Source organism: Hyperoodon ampullatus (genome assembly GCF_949752795.1).
Source record: "Hyperoodon ampullatus genome assembly, chromosome: X".
NCBI classification, from domain to species: Eukaryota; Metazoa; Chordata; class Mammalia; order Artiodactyla; family Ziphiidae; genus Hyperoodon; species Hyperoodon ampullatus.
In genome coordinates this window covers 116,821,874-116,847,330 of record NC_136913.1, presented here as the reverse complement: position 1 = coordinate 116,847,330, position 25,457 = coordinate 116,821,874, and the positions used below count along the sequence as shown (strand labels likewise).

General features: G+C 40.8%; 1 protein-coding gene across 1 annotated transcript in view; it reads right to left on the bottom strand.

The window, feature by feature from the left end:
• Positions 1–25,457, bottom strand: part of ADGRG4 (adhesion G protein-coupled receptor G4) — a gene marked incomplete at both ends in the record, with an annotated part of 125,413 nt that overhangs the window by 77,224 nt on the left and 22,732 nt on the right. The window contains 11 exon segments of the mRNA XM_079728122.1: positions 846–978; positions 2,178–2,341; positions 3,884–3,927; positions 6,606–6,674; positions 8,409–8,479; positions 8,833–9,139; positions 9,172–9,698; positions 9,701–11,716; positions 11,719–12,162; positions 12,521–13,997; positions 13,999–14,219. Coding sequence (XP_079584248.1) covers positions 846–978; positions 2,178–2,341; positions 3,884–3,927; positions 6,606–6,674; positions 8,409–8,479; positions 8,833–9,139; positions 9,172–9,698; positions 9,701–11,716; positions 11,719–12,162; positions 12,521–13,997; positions 13,999–14,219 — 5,473 coding nt within the window.

The window sequence follows — 25,457 nt, the reverse complement described above, 5'->3', positions numbered from 1 at the left end:
GGCAATATGGAACTGGAGTGGGAGATTGGAACGATGACAGCCATACTTTAGGAAAATCACGCTGGTGGAGTGTAGCTGGGGGGTAGTGGGCAGTTAGAAGGCAAGGAGACTACTCTAATCGTAGGCACCCAGGGAGTGGCAGTGGGGTAGGAGAAGAAAGGGTAGATGTGAGCTCTGATTATGACCACAAAAGCTGCATGACTTGCTAAGTGATTAGATGCAGGCAGGAAGAGGTAGGACCCAGTCCAAGATGTCACCCTCCAAAAGTGAATTTTTAAGCTTTTGTCAAAACCTGCTGCCCCTCTGGCCTGCACACTTAAGTTAACGGCATAAACCAGTAGCAGAGAGTAAGAAAAGAGGGGCTGATGATTTTAAAAAGGAAAATGTTAAAGTCAACAATAGAAGAGTGATTTAGTAAATTATTATGGCCCATCAACGAGGTAGCTTCTGAGGCAGGTTTTTGAAAAAGTCATTAAGAAGATTAATGTAAAGCATGGAAAACGTTTGATAAACCATTGAGTGAAAGGGTAAATGACATTAGTGCTATAAGGATGGCGAATACCACTACATAAAATTTAAAGGGCATACGGTGAAAGGCTAAATGGAAAAATACGACAACCTAAAAACAGCTGTGTTCAGGTCGTGGGATTATGGGTGCTTTTTTTTTCTCTTTTTGTTTGAAATTTTTTCTGGAATGTTATTATATGGCATGTGTATGCTTAAGTAGGTCCACAAGGTAAAAGAAAGAAAGGGAGGGAGCATGCTCAAATGACATGGAAACATGCTTCCAATTAAGCAGATCTTTATGTATCTGAACTCTCAATTAGAACTTGGCTGGTACATACCAGATTCTAGTAGCGTTTCCATCCTCATTTTTTATGCATCTAGTTTGGGCTGTCTCGGTAGGGTGGGTTAAGAGCCACTTATATGTCCCTTTGTATTTAGAGGCTGTTTCTTCAGCTTTGCACTTTCCGGGCTCTACAGAGAAAATGTATGCACATTTGAAAGGGCAAAAGGCACTTAAAAGTTTCATGAACATCCATTATTACCCAACATTATTACCCTGCACATAAACATCAGCTAATAAAAGGGGAAAGTTTTCTACCAGGCAATTTAAACCAGGCTGAAAATAACATTAAATTGAATCTTTTTTTTTTTTTTTAAATAAGGCTCCCAGTACGATCTCACATTTGGTCCTTTGCATTAAAACTACCACTTGATGGGCCAGTTTTTCTGCTTTGGCTTTATTAAAATGGTACATCGGCATTGAAAAAAATGAAGCCACGCAAAGGGATGTAGAGTAAAAAATCAAATCAGTCCCCACCTGTCGATTGCCTTCCTTTTGACTGGCAGTTGTTAATAGTTGGAGGTGCAGTGACAGGAGGCTAAAGGCTGGATTCTTTTTCTGGTGGCGCCTCCCTTCTTAATGGGCTCTGGGGTGGATTTTGTTTCAGTAAACGCAGTGTATTTGTCCTCGGCAGTACAGACCAGCGTGCTCTGCTCTCTTGTTGATGCTGACCGCAAGGTTTTGCTGCCAAGTGTTGTCACATTAAGGGAGACATGTCCTGAGCTAAGTTTATGTGGTAAGGTCCCAGGGGTTTTTTTTTGCAGGGGGAGGTAGTTGTTTTGTTTTGTTTTGGCCACGCCATGCGGCTTGCAGGATCTTAGTTCCCCAACCAGAGATCGAACCTGGGCCCACATCAGTGAGAGCATGGAGTCCTAACCACTGGACCACCAGGGAATTCCCAAGGTCCCAGTTTTTACTTACCACCCACTAGGTTTCTGATCCTGATTCCAGAAATCAGAGTGGCCGGAGAAGCGGGCCAGCCAGCCTTGCCCAACCATCCCAGTCTTCTCTCTGAGTGAGGATGTAAGACGCCTTCCTCTCCCTCTCTGGTGTATTTAAGCAAAAGAAACAGTTCTCCCACTCCATTGAGGAACTGGACGCTGCTAATATCCAGAGCGGATCGATGGTCTCTAGTAACCCCTCTGGCACTCGTTTTTTATAAGTTCTTCCAGGTAGAAAGGTTGCCAGGGCAAGATGAGCACTGAGGATGTGGAAAGGAAATTGAAGACAGTTTCTCTCCCCCTCTGAAGGCAGAATCTCTTACTATGTATGCATGTGGAGCTTTATAACAAAGAGTGAGTTTATATGGAAATACTCACCCCCAAATTACCTAGTTTTTTCACTGCAACGTGTTCAGACTTTACTAATAATATCAACTGATCTTGTGTGAAGTTTCCATGAGTGAGGTTGCCATGTATTTTACTTTTGATCCTGCTAATCAATTTGGTGGGCACTAAAGAAGAGTTGGCTTTTATGATGACCTGACAAGCACAGCTAAAAAGCAGAGCAAAAAGAAAGATGTTGGAGTTATGGCCACAGAGTGAAACTTGGCCTGCGTTGGTGAAATTCTGTGCAGATGACTTAATTAGTAGTCCATAAATATCAAGCATTTTACAGCTATTAAGTGGCAAATCTTAAGAAATGATGGAAGACAGCATATTGAAGTCATCTGATAAATTTTCTCGTATCCAAAACAAACAACTCAAAACCCATTTTCAAAAGAACAGTCAGCAACATTTGCATTATGTTGAAATTGACTAGCCATGCGATTTCTAGGAGTTTGTGATAATTAATAGGGAAGATGGAGTACTCTGGATTTATTACTTCAGAGAAAACCTTTTACCCTTCTGGTCTCTAATTTACCCATCATTACTGCAATAATAAGGCAAATAGGCACATGCTCAATTAGTCTATAAAGCTGTGCTCTGCAGAAGGCCTATTTCTATAATAGAATAATAATGATGATGATGATAATAACAGTAGCCAACATTTGTAGAGCTCTTGTTCTGCATGTTTTAATTCATGTTATCTTCACAAGAACTTTATGAGGTAGTGCTATTATTATCCCCATTCTACAGATGAAGGAACTGAGCCTTAGCCAAGGTCACAAAGACCTAATATTTCATTTCGGGATGTTCTGTCTACTAAAAGATATGTTATGAAAGAATAGGTCTGTCCTTAACCTCGACCTCTGTAGCGAAGTCCTCAAACATTCTAAATTCCTCTACTCCTCCATTACTGAGCACATTTCAGATTCACAAACTTACCTATGCCTCTTCTCCATTTCCATCTGTAGATACATCTTTTGGAAGAACACATTTCCTATATTTCCTATCAGCTCCTGAAAGTCAGATGTGCCTGTGTTTACCTAAAATTTCTCTCTATGTCCAATCGAAGCCATGCCCCGCCCCCCGACTGATCCATATTTGGTGAAGTCCCTGTTCATGCTACCCATTCCGCTGGTAGACTATCTCTTCTCTCAGCTTTCATCTTCTCAGTCTGAAGAGGACTCTTCTTTTTTAAACCTCTCCCCTTGCTGCAAGAGTAGAGCAGACCCTCTACCCTTAGCACCCTGAACATTTTAATGACCTTTCCATTAGCCTCCTACGGCTATATGTCCTTCTTGGGCTGCATCGAGCAGACCAGTAATAGCCAGTGTTCCAGAAGGAGCCGGACCACGAGTCTGAACAGGACTGAGGCTGCTTTCCATGTTGTTTTTCAATTTCCCTGCTCAGTATTTCCTGGACTTTTTTGATAACAATAAATGCTTTATTGCCCTATCCCCAAATTATGACCACTTTGGACCCCATTTTCTCTTCGCTACAAAGAGGCAGCAGGCAGGCTGTTACGCTGTGCCGTGACCAACCAAAACAACTTATTTCGTGACGGCAAGAGCCCATTTACAGCATCTGTAAAATAACCACCAGGTACTCTGATCTCCTTCTGACAACTCTGATCAACAGGCTACACATACAGAATTAAATGGAAGGAAAATCGGAACTAAATATACCAGCTATGAATAAACTCAGCTCCTACCTGAATGGTACACGGGAAATTGTAGCCATTCCTTGCCCTTCTCTCTGTTTCAAATAATGCAAAAGAAAAGTACGTAGTCACTGAAATGTTTAAACAAATGTCACAATTGACTAGGGGGCTTATCGTTAACAACCACGATCATAATTATACTTTACATTTATGTAACCCATTGCCATCTAAAAATCACCTGCAAAAACATCAATGCGTTTAGTCCTGACACCAACACTGTAGGGTAGGTAATGCAGGGATGGTCACCCCATTTTCTAGTCTCACAGAACTTAAATGATCTGCCCAGTATCCCACAGCTGATGACTCACAGGATTTGGATCCAAACATGGCGATGATAATATTAAACACTACCAAGATTTCACTGTACTCTATGTCCTGTGCTAAGCACTGTATGTAAGTTATCCTGTTCCATCTTTCCAACAGCCCTGTGAGGAATGGTAATATTATTATCTCATTTTACAGATGAGGAAACTGATGCATAGGGAGTTTAATTAAGTTGCCCAAGGTCTCACAGTTAGGAAGTGGAAAAGCAGGGATTCTAACCTAGGCAGCCTGACTCTGGGGACCATATTATCACCAAAAGGTTTTTACACCTATTATTTGACAGGAATTTTAGTTATGTGATGTTATCTATACTGTGTTCAATCTTTAAATTCTGACTCAGGTATTTACAGAAAGTATTTTAAATGATGGCAGATAATTTGGAATGCACTGTAGGCTTGACTGTATTTTGTATAGTCAAATATTTGTCTCAGATTTAAACACCTTAAACCCTGGGCGCATACTAGTTCTTTCAGAATCTAACATTGTAAAGCTTTGAGGCACTGGAACAGATGAGGGAAGATAGTTTTGTCACACTCTGGATTTATTACGTGAATGCCTGTCTTGCAAACAATTGTGTCACTCTTGGAAAAAACAGGCTTTTTTGCCAGATGTCTACAACCAAGAAATTCCATTTATCATTTACAATCCCCAAATCATTCCATACTACTGTAGCCCCCAAAATGTGCCTCAAAAAACTACCACACAGACAGTTCAGAAAAGCAGAGGATGGTTTTCTTAGTGGCTTCTTGTGCAGATCCCAAAGAAAGTAATGTAATTTGACCCTCAGTTATCACAACTGAACTTTGCCTGATAATATACACTTGAATGGAAGAGCTATTTAGCTATACCTAATCAGGTATAGGATGGGTTACAAGTAGATTTGTTTTGAAAAATTACTTACAAACATTCGGTCCATGGTTATTTCTTCCTCAGTAGTGTCTCTGTACCAAAATCATCAAAAAATTATAGAAAAATGAAATATAGTGCCAAATACACGAGGGAACAAGTTCAGGAGAAAGACAACTCAGGCAGAACAATAACATCCCCCAGCTTGGAATTCTCATAATACTAGGGATCCAAGGAGACACTTTAAAAGAGCTGGGTCATTATTTGCATACCAAAATGGTGGTAAGACTTTGCTTCAGCAATCCCACTTCTAGAAATCTATACCAGCCGGGGTGTATAAAATATATATACTAAAGTGAAGTAACTGGAATGTCCATCACTAAGGTAATTGGATAAATACACCAAGGCGCACCCGTACAAAAGAATTCTATGCAGTCATCAAAATGAATAAGCTAGATCTGTATGTATTGGCCTGAAAGGATGTACATGAGGTATTCTAAAGCAAGAAAAGAAAGTTGTAGAACAGTATGTAGAGTGGGAGCCCATTCTCTTAGTAAACACATGGCAACAAATCTAGAGAAATATATAAAATACGCTGTTAACCAGAGTAGGTTGGGAAAGGCAGGTTTCTGAAGATTTTTGCTATCCATGCTATATATTTCTATAAAGCTCTAAGATTTTACAATGACCACATATTACCTTGGTGATAAATAAAAATCATAGACACAGTTCTTTAAAAGAATGTTGTATACTCCAGACATTTCCAATTTTCTTTTAATAACCTATCGTGGATTTACTTCCATTACATTCTATGAACCTTCTTGAACCCATTTATGTTTGAACATGCAAAAGAAACCAAAATCCCAGGGTATGGAAGACAGGCAGTCACATTCAATGTTTTAAAAAATCAGCTTACCATGGTATACCAGAACCATGCTTATTTTTCAAAGGGATTCTTCTGGATGTTCCTTTGACAGGGGACTAGTATATGTGCAGGGCAGGAGCAGAGAAAATATTTCTCAGATGACCAGTTGCCTTGGTCATGGTCTTCTGGACACTACTCAGTGCCTACCAATTTCACTGCAATCACCTCTCCAAATCTGTGCCCCAGGCAGGTCTTGAACTAACCAGCATTCCTCACTTTAAACATTTCAAGTTCCCTTGGAATTTCTAATTCCTGAAAGTGCATTATCCAAAAGTAAAAGGCCTTATACATCCTCATGCAATGGCCATCCCTAGCCTTTCATCCCTTTAAGACATGATTTTTTTTCCCTGAGTCACACAATCATAGCATATTAAAGCTAAAAGTGGTATTAGGGGTAACTGGGTCCAATTCTACTGTTTCCTCTATTTACTTTCTTCTGTTTTGTTCTCCCATTGGCTTTATACCCTACAGTAATAATACCAACTTCTTTCTCATTCCAAAGAGAACTTACACTCAGAAGGGAAGATGAAACTCAAAATGCAGCAGTCTCTAAATCTCAGACAAAAACAAAGGAAATCCCCTCGGGATAGAAACAGACCCACAGTAGATGACACTCACAGACCTGCTTTTAATTTGAACAGCCAGATTAGCAAGAACAAATTCACTGTCCTGAAATATAGAAGTCAACTGTAAAAGACAAAACATATCAGTTTGAGGATTCCTGCTGCTCTTTCTTAACCCAGTAAAGTTACCTGAGATGATGTGGTCATTAAGCTGCATTCATTATTTCAGTCGGTTCAACATCTCCATCTCTCCCCTCAGCTTTTCAATTTACATTTCACCTATTGTTATGGGATGAACCGTGTCCCCCAAAATTCATGTTGAAGCTCTAACCCCCTAATGTGACTGTATTTGGAAATAGGGCCTTTAAGGAGGTAATTAAGGCTAAATGAGGTCATAAGGGTGGAGCCCTAATCTGATAGGACTGGTGTCCTTATAAGAAGAGGAAGAGACACCAGAGATCTCTCTTTCTCTGCGTGCACACACACAGAAAATGCCATGTGGGAGGACACAGTGAGAAGGTGGCCATCTACAAGCCAAGGAGACACGCCTCACCAGAAACCAACCCTGCCAGCACCATGATCTTGGACTTTCAAGCTCCAGAACTGTAAGAAAATAAATGTCTGTAAAATAATATATACATAACTGAACCACTTTGCTATACACCCGAAGCTGACCCAGTGTCGTAAGTCAACTACACCTCAATTAAAAAGAAAAAGAAAAAATAGTCTGTCATTTAAACCACCTAGTGCATCATATTTTGTTACGGCAGCCCTGGTGGATGAATACACCCACCCATTTTCAAGCACTTATAATCATGTCACATATACTTGAAAATAAATGCTGATGGGGAGAGAGGGGAAACAGACATCATCGTTTACTGTTGGTGGGAGGTCACTTAGTGATAGCTATTAAAATGTGAAATATTCATGTCCTTTGATCCAGCTATTCCAGTTCTAGGAATTTATCCTACAGAAATGCTCAAGTGCCCCCCAAATTTATTGCAAGGGCATCATTGTCAGCATTGTTTCCAAATAGAGAAAAAAATAGAAACAACCTAAATGTCCACCAAAAGATGCCTGGATTAAAAAGAAATACTACAATACAACCATCCAGTGAAATCATGTTAAAGTATATGAGGTAGATCTATATTTACCAGCACGAATGTGCTCAAAGATACAGGGTTAAGTGAAAAGAAAGCAAGTTGCAGAATAGCGTAATTACTGATTCTAATTACTTTTGTAAAAGAACACACATGTATCACTGTTATTATATGTATAGAAAAATATGAAAGAATATACTTTAAACTGGTAAGAGGAGTTAATACAAAAAGCGATATTAGGGAGGATATTTACTTTCTGGGTTTCAGATTTTAGTCTCTGAATTTTTTACGTATTACTCTTATTATCAGAAAAATGTAAGGATAACTGAAACATCTCTTATGTAAAAGAGAGGAGAAATGAAAATGCAGAAAACAAAAATATTTTAAGTATAATGGCATACGCTATGTTATCACGGCTCTCCTAGGCTCCCCAAATAGGGAAATTTGGCAAAGACCCAGAATTCATGTCAGTGGAGGGAAATGTACAGTTCTAAACCAATTAAAATAATAACATCCCATAAAAGCTTTTAGCATTTGCACTATGAAAGAGAGACCTCATACATCCTCATGGTGTTGATTACAGAGTGGATAAATCTGCAGCAAAAAAAATCAAAACCAATTTGCTGTGAAATGTATTACGGGTAGAAAAAAAGTGTAGCCTACTTTTAATCTACTCAGTCATATATTTTTTTCATGTATTTTTTATGTAGCATAAATATTCAAAAGATTATTTACCAACTTTTTGCAAATTCTTTTACAACCCTGGTAATAGGGATCCTTAGCTCTTCATCAAAGACAGAGAAGCTCATTTCAATATTGTAGAAGGAAACTAATTAAAAATAAGGAGATTAGGGCTTCCCTGGTGGCACAGTGGTTGAGAGTCCGCCTGCCGATGCAGGGGACATGGGTTCGTGCCCCAGTCCGGGAGGATCCCACATGCCGCGGAGCGGCTGGGCCCGTGAGCCATGGCCGCTGAGCCTGCGTGTCTGGAACCTGTGCTCCGCAACGGGAGAGGCCACAACAGTGAGAGGCCCGCGTACCGCAAAAATAAATAAATAAAAAAAATAAGAAATAGCTGTACCCTTCTTTTTACCTTTCTGCCTTCAGAGAACTGGCTCCCTTGGAGAACACACATCCCATCGTGCATGCATTCTGTTATGCTACATATATTGTGGAACATACCTTTGGACTTAATGGCAATAGGTGAAGTCAAAGTTTCCATAGATAAAAAGGAAGGTGTGGAGTCTGGCCAGGTTGTCTGAAAAGAGGAAGACGGTAGTGAAGACACAGTTGGAGGATGTGTTACTCCAGTGGGTATGAGTGGAAATGGGGCTCCAGTAGCAGTGGATGTAGTGGTGGCTATATTTAGAACGGAGTCCTGTGTGGGCTTAGGAAGAACTAATGTCAGGGATGCTGATGCAGCTGGGATTCTGCTCCATTCAGATGTTGTTGTAGGGCTAGGTAGAAGCATGGCACCAATAGACCGGGTGTGGTCAATTCAACCATTCAACCATTATTAACCATTTGGGATGTAGGAGGAAAAGAAGTCTTTGGAGTAGAGAACTCGGCTTCAGTACTTTGAGGTGAAAAAAGAAATGGTGTCAAAGAGGGTGGAACTGTACTGGATGGAATCCAGGGAGGGTATGAAACAGGTGCATTCACAGACGTGGCACCTTTTGTCATGGCTGTTGAAGTATTTTCTGACAAGGAAGTCATCTTTTCTGTATTTGAAGAATGGCAAGTGGTGGCTTTTACACTTTTTGTGGGTCCAGGAGTGCTCTTAAAGCCAGTCAAAGAGGGGGAAACCTGAATATTCAAGGAAGTGTGGGGATTTTCTGAGGGAGTAGATGAAAGCACACTTTCAGGGTTGGCAATTCTGGAATAAGTATTTGTGAGAACTGTTACTTTACCACTGCTTACAGTAGATAGAGAGCTATTAGTAATCCCAGAGAATATGCCCAGAGTGGTGGCCTCATACCCTTGTGATGGCTGTTGGGTTGTTGATAGAAATGGTGAAAATATGGTCTTTGGAATGGAAGAAATAGCTTCATGTTCTTAGAACTGAGTAGAGGAGAGGCAGGGGTGCTTACGAGTGCAGTCACTATCCCAGCCATTGTAGTGGTTGGAATAGTTTTCACAGAAGGAACATTTGGCTCTGTTGGGGAAGAAAAGGATGTAGGTGTGATCCTGGAGGACACCTCGGTTATTTCTGAAGTAGTGAAAGCACAGGAAGCCACGGTGCTTTTTGAAGTAGACCCAGCATATGTCACAGGTGTGACATCCAATGTCAATGTTTGCATGGTCATAGAAGGCCTGGGGGTAATTGAAGACAATAAAGTATAGAATGATCCACCTGTTGTGGAAGCATCAGAAGAAACAGCAGAAGGTGGAAGCGCAGAGTCATTAGCTGACATTGAGGACATCTCAGCCACAGGCCCAGAAGTGGCTACAGAAGGACTTTTCAAACAATCTGCGAGTGCTGTTTTAGAAGATTCAGTCATTAGTACCGTGGGAGTGTCAGAAACACTTTTGGAGGTGAAGGCAGTGACACTAACTGGCCGTGGGGACCTCTGGTAGATGGGAATGGACGTTGCCATAGCGGTTTTCCCAAGAAGTGCTGTAGGTACATTTGGAGCAGAGAGGGCTGTAGTGATCCTGTCAGGAGACATAGTTGTAAAATTGGCATTAGATAGTCGAGATGTGGAAAGAGACAGAGTCTCAGGGGAGGTCTGTGTGCTTTCAAAAATAGGAGAGGCAACTGAAGACACCTCAGGTTGAGTGCTAGATGAAAGCAAGTGTGAAGGAGTTGTGTTATTGTTTACAGGATTTGATGTCCTGGTTGTCCCAGAAGTTATGGTATCTGCAGATGAAGTATCCTGGCGGTGTGAGAACGGGTGAGTCACAGAGGTAGTGCTTAGCATCTTTTGCTCAGTCCTGGGAATATATACTGAGAGGGCACTCATGCTCTCTTTTTCAGGAGACAAAAGTGTGGTCATTGTCAGAGCTTGTGAAGGGAGAGCTGTTTTGCCAAGACTGGTAGGCATTTCTGAAAGGTGGACATCTGCTGTTGGTGGAGTGTGTGTGCTCCCAGAAGTGGGAGATGAAGTTGGACTCTCATTAGGTGGAGTCACAAACGGAGTCTCTGAAAGTGAATGTGTTTGGTGACTGGAAATTCCTGTGGCCTCAGCAAATCCTGGGTCTGTCATTTCCGAGGATGAAGTACTGTGGGAGTCTGAAATAAGAGGATTCTTTGATGAGGACATTTCTGTCACCTTCAGAGTTCTAGGGGTCTTTCCCAGGGAGGTGGTCATCTGCTCCTTGTCAGAAGATAAGGTAGAAATGTCAGTCACTAATAAGGTGGGGACCAGTATGTTTACAAGATGTGTGGAAGATTGAGAAACGTGACCATAGAGTGAACTAATCAGCTTGTTGGCAGAGGTGTGCGAGGGCATGGTGTCATCAACAACGGAAGTGTCTGTGGTGCCGGTAGCCAAGCTACCAACATGTCCACTACCACTGAAAGTGTATGGAAAGCTGAGAGCAGGGGTAGAAGTCTCCTGCACTTGAGCTATGGGTTGGGTTGCTAATGGTGTAGACGTAGTTGAGGTTACATGAGTGGAGGACACAACAGGAGCATTGTTAGGGAGAGCTTTAGAGCTGCCAAGAGTGGGTGTGGAAGGGGTTACTGTGTCAACTGAGGGGGACAGAGTGGTGGTCCCAGCCTTAGTTGCCACAGGAGTGGGAGGCCTCAGCGAGGGGACTAGAGTTTCTGTCAGAGAGGGAACCGCCGTGGGTGTCATCCTGACAGAGATCCCTGTGGCCTCGGAAGTGGCGTGGATGGAGTCTCTGTGGGAAGGCACGGTACTGCTGGTTGTGGAAGTGCTCTGACCCAATGGCGGCATCGATGCTGTGGTCACTGCAGCTGATGACAGAGTTGAAATATCTGAGGGCAGAGATGTGGAGGAAGCCCTGGCCAGTGTAGAAGGCCCAGGCGTGGTAACCTTAGTCTCCCCAGACAGCATCATAGAGGTGACAGCAGAGACATTAACTGGCAGTGAGAACACAGGGTAATAGGCACAGGGGTTGCTGAGGAATGCATGGCCATAGGCTGTGGAAACAAGGCACCAGCAGTCAAGGACATAGCTGTCCTGTCTGTAGGGATAGTGGCAAAACTCGTCCTTGGTATCCTTGTGGTGGAAGCACCCAGGGGTTCAGAAAATGTCTGTATGCTCCCAGAAGTGGGAGATGGAGCTGGATTCCCCTCAGGTAGAGTCTCTGAAGTCCAATGTGCTGTGTAGATGTGGGTGGAATTAAAGATTTCTGTAGTTCCATTAGGTGAATTCTTAGGTGTGGTTTTCACCGGTTTCGTAGAAAGCCAACTTTCTCTCGCTTCAGTAGTTGCAGTTGTATTATCTAATCGGGTAGTCAGCTTCTCTATATCAGGAAGGGGGGAAACAGATTCATCTGTTGCTTCCAGTATCGTTGCAAATGGAGAAACCTCGGTTGTCACTGCTACAGTCGATTTTCCCTTAAGAAAATGGGAAGCGGGGCTTCCCTGGTGGCGCAGTGGTTGAGAGTCTGCCTGCCGATGCAGGGGACACGGGTTCGTGCCCCGGTTCGGGAAGATCCCACATGCCGCGGAGCGGCTGGGCCTGTGAGCCATGGCCGCTGAGCCTGCGCGTCCGGAGCCTGTGCTCTGCAACGGGAGAGGCCACAACAGTGAGAGGCCCGCATACCGCAAAAAAAAAAAAAAAAAAAAAAAAAAAAAGAAAATGGGAAGTGGTTTCTTTCCTTGTCACAGCAGTTCTGAATCTTTGTGCCGTTGCAGACTCTGCAACAGGGGCTCTTGTCTCTCCAGATGCAATTGTACCATTTGTCTCTGTTTGCATGTTCTCAGGAGCACTCTCCTCAGTAGAAAAATTTGGTTCAACATAAGCAAGGGTAGATATTCTATCTACTGGTGGAAAAACTGTCTCCCTTGGTGTTGAAAGAAGTTCATTTCCAGCTACTGTGGACATAGATGTGGGTTTTAGTAGTAAGCTGGTAAGTTTACACTCAGGCAATTTGGTTACAGATGTGGCTCCAGAAACTGTGGAGAAATTAGCAAGCCACGGAGATGTCAATTTGGATAGAACTGCTGTATATCTGTCGGTAGTAACATCAGCGGTGGTAGTGGCCTCACTCCCTGTGGATGCTTCTGGTTGGATGATAATATTAGCAGTTGTGGATGAATGTTCTGTATTAGAAGTACTCCCATGGAATGCTGATGTCAACAGGGTCTGTTCTGGCCTGGAAGTCCAAATGATCTCATTGGTGGAGGATAGATGGTTACCTTCATCAGTTACTGATGTGGGACCAGACTCAGACACCTTGGATGTGGAAGCTGATCTAGTGGAAATCAGAGGAAGCATGTTTTCACCACCGGAGGGTGTATTCTGGGTATATACTGGCCCAGTGATTGTGGGGTAAAGCGTAGTTTCAGCCACTGTAGGTGCAAGTGTTATCCCAGTAGTCAAGGCTGCATGTGTAGCCTCAGCATCAATAACTGTCTGTACACTCTGAGCTCTGGTGAATGGAGAGGATGTCCTAAAAGAAAGGGCCACGGAAGAGGCCTCTTTTGGCATGGAGGTAGATATTGTGCCCTCCACTCTGGGTGAAGAGACATCCTGGAAATTTGTAAATGCCGGCTCTGTTTCAACTGTTCTTAGCGCAGGTGTCATTTCAATAGACCTAGTTGAATAAACTGTAAAGGGTATTTCCATATCAGTTGTTGCCAATGTGGATGCCGTCTGATTTCTAGGAAATACAGAATCCACTGGAACAGCTGTGGAGAGGAGCACAGACTCAGGTGGCAGTGCTGATGCAGTCCCAATGTGAGTAGTTGTAGCTGAAGTCTGGTCCACCGTGGACTGAGGTACACTTCCAGCAGCTGTAGATGCAAGAAACTCCTGGCTAGCTGTGGAGATAGGGAGTGCCCCCATACCTGTGGATTTGTGTTTGGGCCAAGATGTTGTAGACACGGATGTTGAGTCAATAGATGAGAATAAATATGTTGTCCTCATAACAGCCAACTGAGATCCAGTCACTGAAGTTTTGGATGCAATTGAACTCTTGGTAAATCCAGATGTGTACAGAAAATTAGTAGCTACCCTTGGATGAAAGGTCTCAGTGGCAATGGATTCAGCCATTTTTGTTGTCCTTGTGCCCTCTGAAGATGGGGATTTACTTATTTTCATGGAATTGGTAGTAGGGCCTATGGAGGTACTCTTGGTAGACAGAGCAATGGCTGCTGAAGTAGACAAAATGTCTGCTGCGAGTGTAGCTGTCTCAGCTATGGATGTCTTTAAAAATATTTGGTGCAGTCATTGTTTCCAGAGGTGGAGATGTTGTATTGAAATACGATCTGGTTGTATAATCAGTTGCAAATACAAGCATGCTTTTAGACACCACCGTAGAAGAATATACCATCTTTTGCAGTTTTAGTCCAGTAACTTGGAATGGTGTTGTCAAATCTATTTGTTGTGAAAGAGTTGTAGTTGTTTCCTGAATTGTTATATTTTCAGAAACAACTGAAAAATTACAAAGCATGTGTTACTTTGGATTCAACTTTAGAAGTCAGAGACAATTCTTTAAGAAACAGCTCTATAATGTTTTTTCATATTTTTAAGAGGAGATAAGTATCAGATATAAATCAAATCATGTGATTACAGCTGACCCTTGAATTACAGGGTTTGAACTGTGTGGGTCCACTTATACACAAGTTTTTTTTCAATAGTAAATACTACAGTACTACACAGTCCACGGTTGGCTGAATCCTCGGATGTGGAAGAGCAGATATGGAGAATCCACAGATACAGAGGGCCAACTATAAGTTGTAATGGGGGGATTTCGCTGGTGGTCCAGTTGTTAAGACTCTGCGCTTCCACTGCAGGGGGTGCGGGGTTCGAATTAAGATCCCACATGCCACGTGGCGCAGCCAAAAAAAAAATTTGTAACGTGATTTTCCCTGCTCCGGAGGGTTGACATTCCTAACCTCCACATTGTTCAAGGGCCAACTGTTCTTGATTTTTCTTTCTTTCTTTTTTAATTTCTTTCTTTCTTTTTCTTTCTTTCCTTCCTTCCTTCCTTCTTTCTTTTTTTTTTTTTTTTTTTTTTTTTTGCAGAACGCAGGCCTCTCACTGCTGTGGCCTCTCCCGTTGTGGAGCACAGGCTCCGGACGCGCAGGCTCAGCGGCCATGGCTCACGGGCCTAGCCGCTCCATGGCATGTGGGATCTTCCCGGACTGGGGCACGAACCCTTGTCCCCTGCATCGGCAGGCAGACTCTCAACCACTGCGCCACCAGGGAAGCCCCTTTCTTTTTTTTTACTTGGTTTTTCTTAAGATGATTTTCTACTTTCCAAAATCTATATATGGTTCTCATAATGCCCTGGTTAAGTAACAGGTAGAAGGATATCCATCCAATCGTGTCTCCATAAAAAAATATAAGCACTCCTAAAAGAGGGGTGCATAGTAGAGTAGTACACTGAGTAAGAGGATTAACTTTGGGAAATGAGCCAATTTCTTGAAAGACAAGTGGTCAAACTCACTTAAGAAGAAATAGATGACTTGAATCATCCTATATCTATTACAGAAATTGGATTGTGTGGTTAAAGTCATCCAAAAAAAGGAGGACCAGCTTTGGATTCAAATAGATGTATTCTTACATCCTGGCTCCCTTATTTATTCATTATGTAATCTTGGACTAGTTAGTTAACCTCTCTGTGCTTCAATTTCCTCCTCTGTAATGTGAGATAATAACACTGACCTTAAAAAATTGTTTCAAGAATTGAGTAAATGCATGTAAAATACTTAGCATCGCACCTGGCATATAGGAAGCGCTCAAAAAATGATTAACTGTTGTCAAATGCCTATTATTCATCTCAGTACTATAAACTGAAAATGTTTTGACCTGGGACCCCAAGATTAAAATTTCTTTAACGTATGCCATTTATGTATATATATTTACCAATAATGTATACATATGTAGAATAAATTTACATTATGTACATTATAAACATACTCAAAATATGCCAAAAGAATATGATAAAAATAAATAGAAGTTTCACAATATTTTCTTCCTGCATTCTAATGTAATGATGGGCACAGTCACACAGGAGGATGAATTAGTATTTCTATAAATTCATAATCACCAACCTCAAATAAGCTATTCACACTGCCCATCCAGCCTACCACTTTTCTCTGGTCAATTTATGCTCCTACTCTCTGCAATAACTACTGAAAACCTTCCCCATTCTCAAACTTTACCCTCACTGTTTATCAAGTAACCTTTTTCTCTTATTTCATAGGAAAAAACAATGGAAGTCATCAGGTAGAAACTTAGCTGTGCTATCGTCTCAGAAAGCTGACACCAACAGTCATCCCTCTTTTCCCTAAGGAGCCTTCCCCTCCTGATTTAAAACATGTTCCAGCCTGTTGCAATAAAACAGAAAAAACCCCGGGCTTCCCTGGTGGTGCAGTGGTTAAGAATCCGCCTGCCAATGCAGGGGACACGGGTTCGAGCCCTGGCCCGGGAAGATCCCACATGCCGTGGAGCAACTAAGCCCGTGTGCCACAACTACTGAGCCCATGTGCCACAACTACTGAGGCCCATGTGCCTAGAGCCCGTGCTCTGCAACAAGAGAAGCCACTGCAGTGAGAAGCCTGCACACCACAATGAAGAGTAGCCCCTGCTCGCTGCAAATAGAGAAAGCCACACACAGCAAAAAAGAACCAAAGCAGCCAAAAATAAATAAATAAAATAAATAAATTTATTTTAAAAAATAAATAACTAAGACAAAATAAAATAAAAACCCCACATCCTTCTGCAGGTACTGCCCTGTCACTCTCCTCCCCATCACACCCAAACTTCTTTAAAGAAAATTGATCTCTACTGGCTGTCTTCATGCTCCCCTGACCCATTCTTTAGCCCACAGTAATCTGGCTTCTGCCATCATCATTCAACTGAACAGCACTCACTAAGGCCACCAATGGCCTCCATGTAGACAAATACAATGGGTACTTTTTCAGTCCTCATCTCACTTGACCTTTCAACAGCTTTTGATAATGTTGACCACTCCCTCCTTCTTAAGATATTCTTTGAGTTGACTTCTATGACATAATGCACTCTTGGTTTTTCTCCTACTTCTCTGGCCACTCCTTCTGGCTATCACCTTTGCAGACACATCCTATTTCACCTGGCCATTAAATATCAGGGTTCCCCAAGGCTTGGTCCCAGCACCTCTTTTCTTCTCACTCTATAGTTTCTTTTTTTTAATTAATTAATTAATTAATTATTTTGGCTGCACCAGGTCTTAGTTGACACATGCGGGCTCCTTAGTTGTGGCATGCGAACTCAGTTGCAGCATGCATGTGGGATCTAGTTCCCCAACCAGGGATCGAACCTGGGCCCCCTGCATTGGGAGCGAAGAGTCTTACCCACTGCGCCACCAGGGAAGTTCCTCTATAGTTTCTTCACATCTAGGATTCCAACTTACACATATACACAGATGGATCTCAAAGTTATATCTCTAGATCATATTTCTATTCTGAGCTCCACATTTACATAACTAATTGCTCACTTGACATCATCTCTTGGATATCTCATTAACACCTCAACTCAATACGCCCCAACTTGAACTCTCTCCAAACTGGGTTCTCTTTCAATATTCCCGCAGTGAATCATACATTTAATTATGTAAGCCAAAACCCTCTCCCTCCATCTCCTTCATTTCCTCTCACCTGCTATAGCCAATCCATAATCTTGTCCTATGGATCTTACCTGCTAAATAGCTCTTTACTCCACCTGTTTATCCCCACCGTTATCACTTACCACTCTGACCAAGCCACCATCAATCTCTCACCTGGACTACTACAGTAGCTTCCCAACTAGATTCTGCCTCTACTCTTGGGGCCCCTCCAATCTGTTCCATAATGCAATCAGAATGATCTTTTTGACATGCAAATTTGATCACGTGTCTCTCACACATACACACACACCTTTACATACTCAGCTCCCGTTAGTGGCCTTGTATTACTCATAGGATTAAAAAGATTTTTCTTAATAGAGCCTAAAAAAAAATCTATGCATGGTTTGGTCTCTACCTGCCTCTCCAGCCTCAGTCTGTACTAAGTTTCTCCCTTGTTTTCTGGGCTTCAGCCCGGCAGCCTCATTTTAGTCCTGCAATACTTGGCATTATTTTCCCACCACAAGACTACTGCATGTCCTGTTGCCTCTAAGAATGATCTTCCCAGCCTTCTTCATCTGATTAACTTCTATTCTTCCTCCAGATCTCGCTCACACATCACTTTTTCAGGGAAGACTGCCTTCCTTTGCCTCCATAACTAGGTCAAACCAATCTATTCTAGGCTCTTATGACATACCTCTTATGACAACCCTCATACCTCTTCTTCATAGTACTTGTCACAGATGCAGTTTTTCATGTGTGTGTGCTTATTAATATCTGTCTTCCTCACTACACTTTATGGGTAGAGCCTTCATCTTTCTTTGCTCACTCACCATTATATCCCCAGTGCCTGGTACAGGGCCTGGCATGTGGTAGATGTCCAATAAATATTTGCAGGCTAACTGAACAAGTGGAAATGATGAAGGCTTGGAATGAGATGAGAGTAGTGTGGGGAACCCTAATCCTACAGCTATTGGAAAGGAAGAATTGACATGACAGTTTATGTTAGCGAAGAGGTTTAAGAGATGAAGACAGAGAAATGTCAGAGAACTTGACTTTTGCTTTTGGGCTACTTGGAGGACAGTGGTGATATTCATAGAAATAGGAAAATTGGGAGGGCAGCCTCACTTGGAAGAAAAACACCCACTTCAGGCTCGGATAAGTGGAATTTGGAATGATGGTGGAACATCCAAGTGAAAATGGTGCATAGTAAAATTCAACACTGAGTCATAATTTTTTACCAGTTCAAATCACCCAAAATGAAATCATGCATATTTACCACTGGGAAATTAGCATTTTGAATTTATCTATCTGGGAAGCATAATACCTATGATGTAGGAATAATTATGGTGGTAGACAATCTAGTAATTTATTTCACTGTCTCGAGCATTAAAATTACTTTTAATTTGCATATATAGAAATTATGAGATGTGTGTGGGATATTCTTTGGGATTTTGTGGTCATTAGCAAGTAGAATGAGTGACAATCAGAAACCTGCAACTAACTGTATAGATGAGTAGACAAAAGTTCACACATTTATAAAAAGAAAACTCAAAGTGATATAAGAAGTACTTTTTTACTTAATTTTACAGCATTGTTTCAATTATCAGAGATTCACATCCTATTAGGCAGTATCAAGAAACCGGTACATTTCAGCAGCACAATATTTATTTTAAGCTTCTGCCTTCAAATTTTTCCATAACTGCAAGTAAAAGGAGAATTGTCAGGATCTTGGCTCCCATTTTTGCAGATGGCTTTACCACAGCCAACTGGCTTAGCAAACCTGTTACAGTGTCACTTATATCACATTTGAGGAGTGTGGCATCCCAGGGCCTGAATCGCTCCCTATGAATGCACTAATTGTTGAGAGAAAATTTCACAATTCCCATTCTTTACAAATGATTAATGATTGAGCTGCGTTAACTTTTTAGGAAGACAATAAAACACTACATAGCACAAAAGCCTAAGTTATCTACTTTGATGCAGCATTCAAATAGCACCGTTAGAGAAATCCATAACAAGTAAACCCTTTTAGAACACAGAAGATGGGAGTTAGGCATGATATTTTTATCTGGAGAGGGCTGAGCTATAGATGTTAATTGTTATTGACACTTCCTGTAAGCATCTCAGAAAGAAGCGTAAGATTGAGAAAAAGAAAAACAGATGAGTTGAACAAAATTGCCAAACAGGTGACATTTTAAGTACCAGATATCTCCTAGGAATTAATGCAACTTTCATTTTAACTTAAAACCTGGATTTGTATATTTCAGAAAACCTCCCATTGAATCTTTCAGATGAAAGTGGTTTTTTTCCAGAGACATTACTGTCTCAAGTTTTTTCCTCTAAAGTCTTTATTAATAAAAACTCAAATCTTCCTTAATTAAATCACAGAATTTTAGCACTGTGTTGGAGATTGTATTCAATCCCCTCATTTAGAGATTAGGCCCAGAGAGGTTCAGTGTTGAGAAGATGAGATTTCCACCGGTGAAATATGTAGAGAAGAAATAAGACAGTGTGTGCTAGTGCTTCAATTATCCAGTACCCATAAGTGCATGCCCTCAATTTACACAGAATCATCACAAACCCCAGAGAAATAAGAGACTCTACCTAAAAGAATCAAGAATTAGCAAATTTAGATAATAAAAGCCAAGTTCTGCAAATGCTGAGCTGCTCAATAGAAAGCAATCACCCAAAATAGTCAGACACAAACTTTAGAAGAGAGAATCACAGTGCTAAACCAAAACATGAAGGCACCCTTGCAAGCCTAGGCATTGAAACCAAATGGGGATCCCAATTACAGCCATGCCCTGAAACAATATTCCTTAAATAATCACTCATATCCCAAATAGAGGTAATCCAATCAAACGTCAGTAGCCTTTTAACCAGGATCCATAGGGATTAAAGATCCATGCAAGCAACCTAAGTGTCAATCGACAGATGAATGGATAAAGAAGATGTGGCACATATATACAATGGAATATTACTCAGCCATAAAAAGAAACGAAATTGAATTATTTGTAGTGAGGTGGATGGACCTAGAGACTGTCATACAGAGTGAAGTAAGTCAGAAAGAGAAAAACAAATACCATATGCTAACACATATATCTAAGAAGAATCTAAGAAGAAAAAAAAAAGGTCATGAAGAACCTACGGGTAAGATGGGAATAAAGACACAGACCTCCTAGAGAATGGACTTGAGGATATGGGGAGGGGGAAGGGTAAGCTGGGACAAAGTGAGAGAGTGGCATGGACAGATATACACTACCAAATGTAAAATAGATAGCTAGTGGGAAGCAGCTGCATAGCACAGGGAGATCAGCTTGGTGCTTTGTGACCACCTAGAGGGGTGGGATAGGGAGGGTGGGAGGGAGGGAGACGCAAGAGGGAAGAGATATGGGAACACATGTATATGTATAACTGATTCACTTTATGAAGCAGAAACTAACACACCATTGTAAAGCAATTATACTCCAATAAAGATGTTTAAAAAGAAAAGGCATTGCAGATTATGTGATTGTCCATGTAGAAAACCTTAAGGAAGCTAAAAAAACCCAAAACACAAAAAACCTCCTGGGACTTAAAAGTGAGTTCAGTAAGGCTGGAGGATACAAATAACACCAAGCAAAGAGTTCTTAGACATGACACCAAAAGCATGATCCACAAGAAGAAAAATCAATAAATTGTACTTCACCAAAACTAAAAGCTTTTGCTTGGTGAAAGCCCATGTGAAAAGGATAAAAGTGTAATCTACAGATTAGGAGAAAATATTTGCAAAGCATATATCCAACAAAGGACTAGAATATATAAAGAACTCTCAAGACTCCACATTAAAAATAAAAAACCCAATGAAAAAATGTGCAATGAATTAGGAGTCTGGGATTAACATATACACACTACTATATATAAAACAGGTAAACAACAAAGACCTACTGTATAGCACAGGGAACTATACTCAATATCTTGTAATAACCTATAATAGAAAAGAATCTGAAAAAGAATATATACATGTATAACTGAATCACTTTGCTGTACACTTGAAACTAACAAAACATAGTAAATTAACTATACTTCAATAAAAAAGAAAAATCGGTAAAAGACATGAATAGTTCACTGAAGAGGTTATACAGATGGCAAATAATCACAGGAAAAGATATTCAACATCATTAGGCATCAGGGAAATGCAAATTAAAACCACAATGAAAATCACTACACACTTACCAGGATGGGTAAAATTGAAAAATAGTGACAACACCCAATGCTGGCAAGGATGCAGAGAAACTGGACCACTCATACTTTGCTGGTGGAACAAAATATGACACAGCCACTTTGGAAAACAATATGACAGTTTTATATAAAACTAAATGTGTAACTACCATAATGCCCAGCCATTACGCTTTTGGGCATTTATCCCAGAGAAATGAAAACTTATTCTCACACAGAAACCTGTACACAAATGTTCATAGCAGGCTTTTTTTTTTTGTAATAGGCAAAAATTAGAGTCAGCCCAGATGCCTTTTAAGAGGCGAATGGCTAGACAAACAGTGATATATCCATGCCATAGAATCCTATTCTGCAAAGGAAAGAAACAAACTATGGATACATACAACAACCTGGATGACTCTCCAGAGAATGATGCTAAGTGGGGAAAAAAAGCCAATCCTTAAAGGTTACATATTTCATGACTCCATTTATTAACATTTTTGAAATGACAAAATTTTACAAACAGAGGACAGATTAGTTGTAGTTGTCAAGGGTTAGGGATGTGGGAAGCAGAAGTGGAGGGAAAGGGAAGGAGGGAGGTGGGCGTGTTTATAAAAGGGCAACACGATGGATGGTTGCAGTGTTGAAACCATTCAGTAACTTGACTGTGGTGGTGGACACGTAAACCTACACAGGTGATAAAACTGTATAGAACTCAATACACACACACACACACACACACACACACACACAAATGAGTAGAAGTAAAACTAGAGAAATCTGAATAAGATCAGTGGATTGTATCCATGTCAATATTGTGGTTGCTATACCATAGCTTTGCAAAATGTTACAATTGGGGAAAACTGGGCAAAGTGTACAAGAGATCTTCAGCTGCATATGAATCTACAGTTATCTCAATAAAAATTCAACTTAAAAGAAGCAAATGCAAAAGCCCACACCGTGCAGGTAGTTGAACGATAACTGAATGTCCGTTTGTACTGCAGGGACCACAGAAGCCATGGAGTCTGGCCTCCATCTTTGAAGGGTTTACAAACATGTTTTGCCGCATTCATCCTGTTCCCATTTGTGAACAAGTGATCACTTGCACAAATGGTCTGCATGAGCTTTGCTGTCTCTGTATTTTAAAGTGGTGATAATCCATGCTAATTCACAGGGGCCTGTGGGCTTAATTGCCATTTGCTCCTTCACTTTAGACCAAATTGTATTATTGTAATCATTGGGAGCTGGAGAACAGAGGTATAGAGTAACTGCATATTTATGAGGCATTTTGTTGCGGATGTACCTGCCAACAGAATATTAAGTAGAACATTTGCTAAGGTACCAAATTCTGCTTGTGATTTGGGTATATCACCTCATATTAAATCTTTGCGTTTTTCTAGCCCACATTTTGCATCTGATTTTTCTTTCAATCACGACCTCTGGAAATATAATTCAGAGAGTGTTTATTAGATTTGTGAGAGATAATGGTGACCAGAAACTGTCACAGACACATCTGCCTGTGGGGTAGAAAAAATATGAAATGAGCATCTTTAAGATGATGAGGAAAAAAAAAAACTGTTTTCAAAATGTTGTCTGTATTCAGTTTCCAGGCAAGGACATGAAAAATGAATCCTGCAATAGAGAGAGAGAGACAGGCTGGAAGCTTCCATCTCTGAATCCATAGGCGAATGTCACCCTTTGCAGGAGACTACAAATAAGGAGGTTTGAATGAACTACAAACAGCTCTTGCTTATTTTTCGTGATGAAAAATGAGGATAGCACAGAAAATTGATGTACGGGGGCAAAACCAAATTGCCTTTTAGCTAGAAGAGCCCATCCCAATGAAACCTTTCCTATCAGAGCTGATAACTGGATAGAAGGCTTAATAGTGGGCCAGACAAAGGCCTTAGAAAGTACATAAACTATATAGTCAATCTCTGCATATTTTAAGAATGGTTAGTTCATAAAGTAATTCAAAGCAGCTGGAGCATTAGATTAATTAATAAATCTTAGCAAATCAATAGCTACACACACACAGGGACCCTATGTTTTGATACAGGGTAGATTTTGCAGAATGGACTCAATTCATGTTACTTCATTCTTTTCCAAGAAGGGATTTCTCAAATGCATTAACTAAGAGTGATTTAATCTACATACCTTTAGGAAGACTCTTCGTCTTCATACATGCACAAGTCAGAACAAATCCTTTGTTGGATCATGTGTCTGAGCTGAGATTAGGAAATTACTCTCAATTTACCTAGAGAGGAATTTTAGCTTCTCATCAGTCCCTAATGATCACTTCAAGAAATTCCAGTCACCATCCATTCCTTTTAAAAATACATTAGATTTTTGTCACAGATAAAACCTGGATACAACTTAAAAGTCCTTTAAAGGGGGCTTCCCTGGTGGTGCAGTGGTTGAGAGTCCGCCTGCCGATGCAGGGGACGCGGGTTCGTGCCCCGGTCCGGGAAGATCCCACGTGCCCTGGAGCGGCTGGGCCCGTGAGCCACAGCCGCTGAGCCTGCGCGTCCGAAGCCTGTGCTCCACAACGGGAGAGGCCACAACAGTGAGAGGCCCGCATACCGCAAAAAAAAAAAAAAAAAAAAAAAAGAATAGTTAACTTAATAAAATAACTAGCAAAAAAGGTAAATCAACTTAAATTGTAAAAGCTTATATCCTTTTCGCTTAAAATTGTACGTTTAATAATGTGTCCTATGAAATTACAAGCCCATGTATACTGAGATGTGTGTACAAGAAAATTCATTGTAGCATTACTTGTAACTGCAAAAATTTGGAAGCAATTTAAATGCTCATCCGTGGTGAGTTAGTTCAATAAATTATAGTACATCTATAAATGGATATAGGAAGCCCAAAAATGGATGAGGTGGATATAAACCTACTGATGTGTCCATGATAATATTAAGTTAAAATAAATCAAATTATAAACCTATGTGTAAATATGCATATATTATTTTTATTTTTTTAACTATACACATCCATACACACCCATGCATACACACACACATTATAAATCCATAGGAAAAAATTCTAAAAAAAAAATAGACACCTCTGTGGAGAGGATGCAGGGTAGGTTTTACTTTATGCTTCATGTATTTTTGCATTGTTTGAGTTTGTTTTATTCACAATCATTTACTGCATTTGTAATTTTTTTAATAAAGGAAAGATGCTTAAAAACGACTCCAAAACTAAATTACTAATGACTAGCACCTTTGCCATGATTATTATTTATCACTGCACTGTTTAAATATTCCTGAGATATCTCCAACTACAGTGAATACTTGTTTATTAAACCCAGGTAGCATTCATGGTTTTCAGCAAATGTTCCCCCAAAGCCTTGTTCTCATGAATATATAAATATACACATATATAGTTTATGTGTAAATAGATCTATTGAGACTTGTAACCTAGCAATGTGTTCATTAAAATTTATTTTTGAAAGGTCATAATCCTTCTATGGACCATAAACAGCAATTTATTAGGCAAAAGCTGAAGCTAGACATGTAGTAACCACTCCTATTTATTCAGATAACTGCCCTCTTTTTCCAAGATGTCAGACACCAAGATGGAGGTAGAAGAATTTCTATGGTGTTACAGCTCCTTCAGTGGTGAACAGGCAGTGACCATAGCTGGTAGCTTAATTTCCCCAGGTGGATTATCAGCACCAGCAATTCTCTTCAAAGGAAGCTTCTAAGAGAGTGGCTCATAACTGTTTGGGGGCCACAGACTCCTTCGAGGCAGTCCTGCAAGGTGTGTGGGGTGAAAAGAATGGGCTTTGCAACAGGACAGATCTTTGTGCAAATCCCAGCTCCACTACTGATTTGATGGGTGACCTTAAGCAATTTATTTAAACTCTCAGGGCCTCT